This window comes from Alligator sinensis, unplaced genomic scaffold (genome assembly GCF_000455745.1).
Source record: "Alligator sinensis unplaced genomic scaffold, ASM45574v1 scaffold131_1, whole genome shotgun sequence".
Lineage (NCBI taxonomy): Eukaryota > Metazoa > Chordata > Crocodylia > Alligatoridae > Alligator > Alligator sinensis.
In genome coordinates this window covers 3,289,203-3,298,740 of record NW_005841830.1, presented here as the reverse complement: position 1 = coordinate 3,298,740, position 9,538 = coordinate 3,289,203, and the positions used below count along the sequence as shown (strand labels likewise).

Here is a 9,538-nt window from a genome sequence, read left to right as displayed (position 1 = left end):
CCCCCCCCAGCTTTGGACCTCAGCTAGGCTGTGCCCAGTACAGAAGGTGGGAAACCCATAATGCAGGCCATTTCCACCCCCCACTCCTTCCTCAGCTGGCCCACTGGCTGGGGAGGGGGCACAGCTGGGTGATCAGGCCCTGGCTTCCAACTCAGGTGGGACTGCAGGCTTTCCTGCAGCCGGGAACTGGGCCAGTCACCCGATGACATTTGCTCCATGGCCAGTAGGCTGGCTGAGAAGGGTGTGGGGAAGAAAAACAGTAGCCTTCTCCCCGTCCCTCTTCCACCCGTTCCAGACCTCTGCTGCTGTCCCAGGAGCTGCCGAATGAGCACGGCCCCTGGCGCCACTGCTCTGCTAGAGCCAACTCAGAGGGTCAGAGCATCAGCTGCCCGGCAACTCCTGGGCAGAGCTGCAGCCTGGAGCCTCATCCCCACCCAGGAGCAGGGCTGGCAGCTGGGGTGGGACCAGCCCTTCTCTGTTGGAGCAGAGAGCACAGCCCAGCCCAGGGCTGCACAGCATGCTGGGATGCTGGGGGACTCTTATTTAACTTGAACCAGGAAAGCATCTGGGACAGAAATTCCATAAACCTGTTTGACCCAAATTCATTAAACCTGATACTACATTCAACCAGATTTTATCTTAAACCAGTTTTGGCCATTTTGAAACTGGTTTATGTGCACTGAACTTGTGTTCTGTTACAGGTTTAAACTAGCCTCTGATTATTTAACCCAGTTTATGTACAACTTCTGTCCCTAGCCCTAGTTGGATGTAGCTTCCAGGTCTTCCAGTAGCTGTACCCCTCTCTGAAGACAGTAATTTATCACACATGCTAATTACAGCACCTCATTTACTGCAGTCAAGGTGAAATACAGGCCTTACTGAAGCCAGTGACAGAATTGCCATTGACTTCAGTAAATCCAGAATTGCACCCTCAATCTGTCATTGTTTTGTTACTATATTTTCTCACATACCACACATCTCCAAATAAGAAATGCTCCTTGGTTTTGGAAGGCAGAACGAAGAGAAAATAAGGTCTTTCCAGAGTCCTGGCTCACTTCAGAGAGAACTCGCATCATGCAGCAGCTCACTATCTAAGCCAGCTCAGTAACTGCTTTAAGCAGAAGCTGTAGTGTTAACCCCTCTCATAGTTGCTGCCAAATTGGTAACAGATTTTTTCAGATCAGCTAAAAGCTACTGCCAAGTGCCAACCTAGCAGTGGCTATGAAACGGTTAGAACTAGACTCTACCGTTGCTGCTTGCTGGGCTGAAGAGAAGGAGCAGGTTTTATAGCATAGCTTCTAGGGCCATGTAATGCTTCGGTTGCTGATTTGATTCAGAGGAGATTCAACCTGATTTTTTTTTTTTTTTTTTTCTTCAGTGACCAATTCTCCAAATTGATTTGGGAGACCAATAAAAACGTCTGAATTGATCTGAAGCCTCCAAATCTATTCGGAGATTCGGACAGTCCCCGCTCGCCACCATAGGGAACGGGACCTGGGCTCCATGACAGGTCCCATCCCCTGCCTGCTCTCCCAGCCTGTCAATGGCTACCCCGCCTGGCCCCAGTGTCCTGGCACTTAAGAAAAAAGAAGAAAGAAAAAAAAGCCCTGCGCTCACCAGCTGCTGCAGCGGCTATCAGGGCCTCTGGGGGCTCGTGGCAGAGCTCCACCATGCAGCATGAGGCAGTAGGGGGGTAGTGAGGATTGCTCCCCTGCCTGGCAGGAGCTGGTGAGCGCAGGGCTTTTTCTTTTTTTTATTTGAAAGTATGGGGATGCTGGGGCCTGTGGGGCAGCCACTGATGGGGCTGGGAGAGCGGGCGGGGGATGGGGCCTGTTCCACTCGGCTGCAGCTGTATCTCCAAATCAGATCTGGGCAAATTGATTCAGGACAGTGATTCCAATCACTGAATCAAATCGCTGTCCCCCAAATCAGCCGAATCTGAATCCGAAGCAAATACTAGCCACTTCACACAGGCCTACTAGTTCCTATTGTAGGGAGAATGATTTCCTTTACCACATAAGATATGCAACCCAGCTTTGGAGGGCTGATTTTTTTTTTTTTTTTTTTTTTTGGGGGGGGGGGGGGTGTATGTGAGTATATATGGAATTATTTGTTGTTGCTGTTTACTTTATTTTCTCAAGGCGCTGAACAGTTACGGTATTTTCCCCCTCCAGTTCTAAGGTTTTCTCTTTTCTTTTATTTATTTTTTTATTTTTTTAAACTGCTGTTCTAAGGTCTATCCTCCAAGCAGAAAAAGGAGAGTTTCTTCCTTTACTTTTTTTATTAGCCAAAACTTGCATCTTAATCCAGAAAATTTCAGAAAGCCCTGGATTATGGCACAAGTAAATACTATTCTAAAGTTTCAGTACAAGAAGAATAATCCAAACGTTTCGCTTTCAGCAGTAGTGCAGCCAAGAAATAGTTTTTACATAGTAGTAATTAACAAACACACACAACTGCGGCTCTGCTTAGCAAACAAACTGAATTTGTACAGTAGTGACAAGCAAAAAGGTGTACTTATACTTTTTCGAAGGCTTTATTCTGGCTACATGTCAAAACAAGTAAGGAGGGAGACTGACTCTTGTTCCAGCTGGCATTTTGATTGCATTAGGAGGGATGGATCAGTACTCAGTCTTGGTGTAAGTAGAACTGTCTACCTGCAGCTCCACTAAGGTCAAAATTGTTACCTTTTTAATTGTGGACAGCTGCTTGCCTGCAGTAATTACTTCTAGGCCCATTTTTGGTGCAGTAACTGATTGTAATCACTGAGGTACTTTGTTCCAATCTAGTTTGTCATGCAAGTTGGTGGATGGCCACACCCAGAGTACCCAGTTTCCTGTACGTGTATTATGCCTCTGGGCTATGGTGGGCAGCATCACCCTGATTATGCAAATCCTCAAGCACAGACATATCTTTACTCACATGTTTAGTTTAATTGAAGTCAAAGTTGCACGTGGATTTTTGCCCAAATCCTGTTCTACCTCTGAACTGTCTAAAGCAGCCCTTCTGCAGTTTTTAGTTATCCAAGCCACTCAGTGCAATACTATCCCACCATACTCAATAGCCATGTGTTTAGCCAGTGCCTGGAGTCATTATGCATCTCCATGTTGGCCTAAGCCACTAGTCTTGGGCTGCTACATCTGCTCAGAAATGATCCAGAGCTGTCACCTTACCTGTCTAATTACTATCTAAGCTCTGATATGGTCCAGTTCCACCTAGAAAGTGCTTAAACTCAGCCTAAGCCCCTGGTTCCTTGATGGAGAGACCATGCTGGGCAACTGTTTGAAGCCTTTGTTATGTAGTATGGAAACAATGGTGGCTGTAGCAGTGGTGGGGGACTTGCCTATTTTTCTCCTAGTAGCTATGTAGTCAGGACACTTGCCCAGGAAGTGTGAGACTTGGGTTGTAAGATCCAGTCAGTTGCAGTGGGTTTGGTCGCACATCTCCCACTTCCAAGGATAGTGCCCTTGGGTCTGGGCTACACAGGGCATGTGACATCCTCCCCACTTCCCATCGAAGCTAAACCATTGGATGGAAAGAAATGTGAGAATCATGGGAACATGAAAGCTGTTGCTTGACTGTAAACTCAGGAGAGAGAGAGAGTGAGAGAGAGTGAGCCCTGGGCTGTGTTCCCAATGCTGTTATGCATCTTACACTATCTAGTTGTTAGATAAAATGCATAAACAACAGTGGAAATGGACCCAGGAGTCTTCCCTCCTCTTCTGTCTATTTTTGGCCCCAAGAATCTTGACTGCCCAGTGACCTGCCTTCAGTTGGAAGAATAGAGAGTACTTTCTACCCTGCTGGCCAGTAGTCTGGTGGGTTGGGCACTTGCTGTCAAAGGTAGAAGAATTAGTGGTGTTTCCTTAGCTTTTCCCTCATTTGAATGTATTTTTGTCTATACATAGTGTAAACATTCTTTCATTTAATGTGACTTATTTATTCATAGCATAAATGTAAAACGATTTGTGCCCTTATTTTAACTCTTTTTTTTTTTCTTTCCTTTCAGTAGGCCATCGTCTCCTCACTATTTAACCTCAGTACTTAAGCAGAACCATGGTCGGTCTCTCAAAGGTAAATTTTCTGTGTCCTGCTATCTCCCAATTCATATACAACATAAATTATCATCTGAACTGTGCAGATCAACCTGTTCTGAAAGTATCTTTATACCATCTGAGGAAGTCAGTTAATAATGTGCATTCTAGTTGTATTTGTGGGTTTCTTCTCACTCCTTCCTCCTCCTCTTCCCCCCCCCCCCCCCCCCCCCCCCAGTTTAAACCAGTCAGTTGGGTCCTGAGACATAAAGCAAGTTTGTATTTCAGTGTCCAACATCCTCTTCATCATAGTATGGTACCTAACATGTATATTGTTTGCTTGTCCCAAACTCTGACCTATTTTAAAACCTGTATAATCTAGTAGGATATCCATTCCAAAGCTAAATCTTTCTTGATTTTGTTCTTAAATCCACCGTTCCATTACAGGGGATTTCTCTTTTTCTCTCCCTCTTCCTCTCTCTCTGTGTTTATAAGTTTTGACTTTGTACTTTGCTGCAATTTATATGAACACGTAATTTGTATAGGGGATGTTTTGTGGCTAGCATTGCTGCCCCACCTCTAAGCTGTCCTAGATGCTGTTTTATTGCCACTTTTATGACCACATTCCACAAAGTGCACTGAAGTTGCTTATCTCTGTGTGTGTGTGTGTGTGTGTGTGTGTGTGTGTGTGCGCGCCTTCTCTGTTCACCAGTTCTTCTCTATTGTGCCTTGACATTTAATCTCCTTTGTGAGTTGTGCATAAAAGCGAAAGATTATATATAAAGATAAAGTGATTTTTGCCAAAAGAACCATATGATGCACCCTGACTCAGCACATCTTGCAGTGCCCAAGTTGTTAACTATACTTCTTCAAAAAGAAATCCTAGGCTAACTCTTCCAGGCAGAGGTGCAGGATTACAAATTCATATTGTCTAGTAATGGGATGTATTAAGGTTGTGTGATCCAGATACTACTCTTGCAGTTATCACAAAATGGAAATATAGCAATATAGCACCTGGTTCCTTCCCCACCCCGCTCCCAACCCCTTCCTGGTCCTAAGAACTTTTCGTTCACCTAGGATCCAGTTTCTTCTTCCTGCCTCTCTGTTCTTTGATGCCAAAGAGGCAGTGGATGGACATGTGACAGTCAGTCTGCCATCTGAATTCCATCATTTGTGTAGGCCTGTATTAATGACTCAGCAGGTGACAGTTTCTTTTCCCTGCTTGTCAAAGATTGTTTCCTTGCACCTTAAAAAAGGGACTGTCAGCCTTTCAAAAAGCCCTTTCTTTCCCTTCTTATTTAAAGGAGAGAATTTTCTGTCATCAGATGAGGCGGAGTCTAATAGGAAGGATCCTGACAGTTTCTTTATTTTTTGTTCCTGCTTGTGGCGCAACTGTCTTTACTGCTATAATGATATTCCTCTTTTTTTATACTTCTTTTCAGGCAGGTTATCCACTCATTGCATTGACAAATGGGTTTTTACCCTCACCCTGCAAAATCCCCATGGTATTTTCTTGCTGCATTTTTGAGCCTGTGTCCAATATTGGCTCTAAATATTGCTGATGACTCTGTAGACTGCACTGCTGTCTCATAACAAGATTATATCTCTGTTTTTTCTGAACTCAGTAATAAAATGAATAAAAGGGCAGTAGCCCTTGGTCTCAGTAGCTCTTGAAGTATAGAGACGCCTTGAACCTTCCACCAAAAACCTGATAGAGAACGGAAGGAGCTGACCTGGTATGCTGCTAACGCTGAACAACATATTCAGCCATGGTTGAGGCTTAGCATTGCAGCATTTTTTCCCTTTCCCATTCACAACCTGGTTCAACTTGTTTATTCATTTTATAGAGCAGTCAGTGCCCGAAAGGTTCTTCACATCACATTGTGGTTCCTTGTGGCTGCAAGAGCTTCTCTACCGAGAAGCCTGAAATCATCTGAAAAGTTCAAAGCCACAATGGTAACTCCTCTAGATGTGCCCAAGCTCACTGACAGCATGCTTGCTCAGGTGGGCTTGCAGCCTTCACCAAGCTCTGTGCTGCCATAACTATAACAGGTAGATTGTTAGCAGTACCTGAGCTAGCATAGGTATGTCTACACATGGTGGAGTCATATATATCTTTGACTGAAGTGTGGATGAATCCTAAGCTTTACTGCTAATGGATAGAAAACTGGCTGTATTGTCGGGCTCAGAGGTTTGTAGTCAATGGCTTGATGTCTAGTTGTCAGTCGGCATCAAGTGAAGTGCCTCAGGTCATTTCTGGGGTTGGTTTTGTTCAAGATCTTCATCAAAAGATCTTGGCAGCAAAAGGGCATAGCAGCTTCCCCTGGCTTTCCAGGGAACTAGCGGACCTCCTGTGTCTAAAAAGAGAGACCTACAAAGGATGGAGGACTTGATCCACCTCCAAGGAGGAATACTCTGCACTGGTCCAGACCTGCAGGGAGCGAACCAGGAAACCCAAGGCTGCGACGGAACTCCAGCTAGCTACAAGTATCAAGGATAATAAAAAGTTCTTTTTTAGATATGTGGGGAGCCGGAGGAAAAGCAAGGGCAACATTGGATGCCTGCTAAACCACATGGGACAACTGATGCCCAGGAAAAAGCCAACTTGCTAAATGGGTACTTTGTTTCAGGTTTTCACCAGTCCAGTTGGATGCCCCTGCCCATTTCGGGACAGGAAGGCCCAGGTGAGGGAGATTCCTTACCCTCCATCAGTGCTGATGTTATGAAGGAACACCTTGAGAGGCTGGATACTTTCAAGTCAGCCAGCCCTGACAGTTTATACCCCAGGGTACTCAAGGAGCTGGCAAGCATCATAGCCCAGCCCTTGGCACAGATCTTCAAGAACTCCTGGCGCTCTGGTGAAATGCCCAAAGATTGGAAGAAGGCCAATGTGGTGCCTATCTTCAAGAAAGGGAGGAAAGTGGATCTGGCAAACTACAGGCCCATCAGCCTGACCTCTATCCCAAGGAAGGTTTTAGAAAAGATCAAAGAGGCCATTCTTAGCAGGCTGGCCGATGGCAACATCCTGAGGGATACCCAGCATGGGTTTGTTGCAGGTAGTTCTTGCTTGACCAATCTAATTTCCTTTTACAACCAGTGACCTATCACCTGGACAAGGGAGAAGAGATTGATGTCATATATGTTCACTTAAAAAAACCCTTTGATCTGGTATCCCATGATCACCTGTTAGCAAAACTGGCTAACTGCGGCCTTGGGCTCACCACGATCCACTGGCTGGGGAATTGGCTCTATGGTAGGACCCAGAGGGTGGTGGTTGATGGAAGACAATCGTTGTGGTGCGCTGTGACCAGTGGGGTCCCCCAAGGCTCTGTCATTGGGCCTATACTGTTCAACATCCTCATCAATGATGTAGACATTGGTGTCAGAAGCGGACTGGCCAAGTTCACCAACGACACCAAACTTAGGGGTAAAGCATCCACACCTGAGGACAGGAGGGTGATCAAGGCTGACCGTGACAGGCTCAGGAAATGGGCAGACGAGAACCTGATGGTGTTTAACACCGAAAAATGCAAGGTTCTCCACCTTGGGAGGAAAAACCTGCAGCATGTTTATAGCCTCGGCAGTGCTACGCTGGCTAGCACTATGGATGAAAGGGACTTGGGGGTCATGATTGACCACAAGATGAACATGAGCCATCAATGTGAAGTTGCAGCTAGTAAAGCAAGCAAAACGCTGGCTTGCATCCATAGATGTTTCTCAAGCAAATCCCAGGACGTCATTCTCCTGTTGTACTCGGCCTTGGTGAGGCCACAGCTGGAGTACTGCATCCAGTTTTGGGCTCCTCAGTTCAAAAGTATGTGGAGAAGCTTGAGAGAGTCCAGAGGAGAGCCACATGCATGATCAGAGGTCAGAAAAACAGACCTTATTATGAGAGGCTGAGAGCCATGGGACTCTTCAGCCTGGAAAAGTGCAGGCTCAGGGGTGAATCTGGTGGCCACCTATAATTTTATCAGCGGTACTCACCAGGATCTGGGGGAACATCTGTTCACCAGAGCGACCCGAGGGATGACAAGATTCAGCGGTCACAAACTCCTCCACGACCGTTTCAGGCTGAACATAAGGAAGAACTTTTTTACTGTCCGAGCCCCCAAGGTCTGGAATAGCCTGCCGCCGGAGGTGGTTCAAGCACCTACTTTGAACACCTTCAAGAGACATTTGGATGTTTCTCTTCCTGAGCTCCTAAGATCCTTGCTGACTTCCTCCCCCCTGGGGCAGGGGGCTGGACTCAGTGCTCTTCTGAGGTTCCTTCCAGCCCTAATGTCTATGAAATCAACAACCTGAAAGATTGGGGAGGTTGGCTATAGTCCTGTCTTGTAGATCTCCATTTCTGGTGTCCCACTAGGAAAAAATTAGGCTTTAGGACACTATAGCCTTCCTTTTAATGGTGGCATCATTGATTCAAGTAAAATGGTACATATGTCAACTGAGTTTCTCTCCATTTAAGTCCAAATGTGGTTGGGGGGGAGACTGTGGATATCTTATTCTGTGCAGGGGTTCCAGAAATGTACAACCATGGTCAGGTGAAATACAATTTCTGTGGAGAACTCTTGTTGTATGTGGCTGAGTGACAGTGATGAAGGCCAATACTAAGCCCTGTTCCATTGGAAATTTGCTGTCCCTGCCAAAAGGAGAAGTGTCTGTAGAGGAGTATTCCTGGCAGCAATCTCCTGTAAAGGTGATTTAGGATGAATCTTGAACAGGCTATCTATCTACCAAGAAAATATGATGGTATTTTTTGTGGCCGCATAGGTAGAGACTTTAGTGCTCTCTTGGAAGTCCAGTATGAGGGAGAATTGCGTGGGAATTCAGTATCGTTTGTCAGCAAAGGGCACTTCCTGGCCTGCCTGCTGATCCGCTGTTGAATCTTTTCTTCACGCTTGCCCTGAGACTAACAGGATGGCTGTCTGCTTGAGTAAACATAAGATACTAAAGGCTTTAGGCTGTTTCCCCATCTGCCTTTTGAGCAGCCCAGGCTGTTCGGAAGCCACGCCCCCAGCTCTCTCCAATACACAGGCTCAGGCAACTGCAAAACTGCTGAGCCTGCACCTCTGCCTGTGTCTGAGCTCCGGTCTCCTCCTCGCTTCTGCCCGTCTCTGCTCCTGCAGTGAGTGCCAGGGCATTCTGATTAGGGGTCTGGGCCACGCTGGGGGGACTCGTGTTTCCCCTCTCACGCACCTCTTAAATTTAAGCTAATTTTTCCCAGTTGAGGAAAAATTTGACCTGATGGGATTTAAGACCATTCAAATGACAACGCAGTAGTTTCTTTTCTTATCATTTCTTTTCGTTTTGTGGGGTTTTTTTGGGGGGGGTGGGGAATCTATGAAGTGATTCCCACATAGGCAGTTATTTTGTAATAGCATGGCTGTGAACAAAACAAGAGCCATCTAAAGTAGTGCATGCCACCAATTTTTACTTCAGCTGCTGGTAACAGTGGGGAAAATGCTGCTAGTCAAGCCTTTCTCAGCTTCCCTTACCCTGTTCAG

General features: G+C 46.1%; 1 protein-coding gene across 2 annotated transcripts in view; it reads left to right on the top strand.

Annotated features, from left to right (window-relative positions):
* Positions 1 to 9,538, top strand: part of FOXN2 (forkhead box N2) — a 64,015-nt gene that overhangs the window by 48,558 nt on the left and 5,919 nt on the right. For both annotated transcript variants that reach the window (XM_025202834.1, XM_006014723.3), the window contains exon 4: positions 4,010 to 4,074. In XM_025202834.1, coding sequence (XP_025058619.1) covers positions 4,010 to 4,074 — 65 coding nt within the window. The remainder of the gene's footprint in view (positions 1 to 4,009; positions 4,075 to 9,538) is intronic.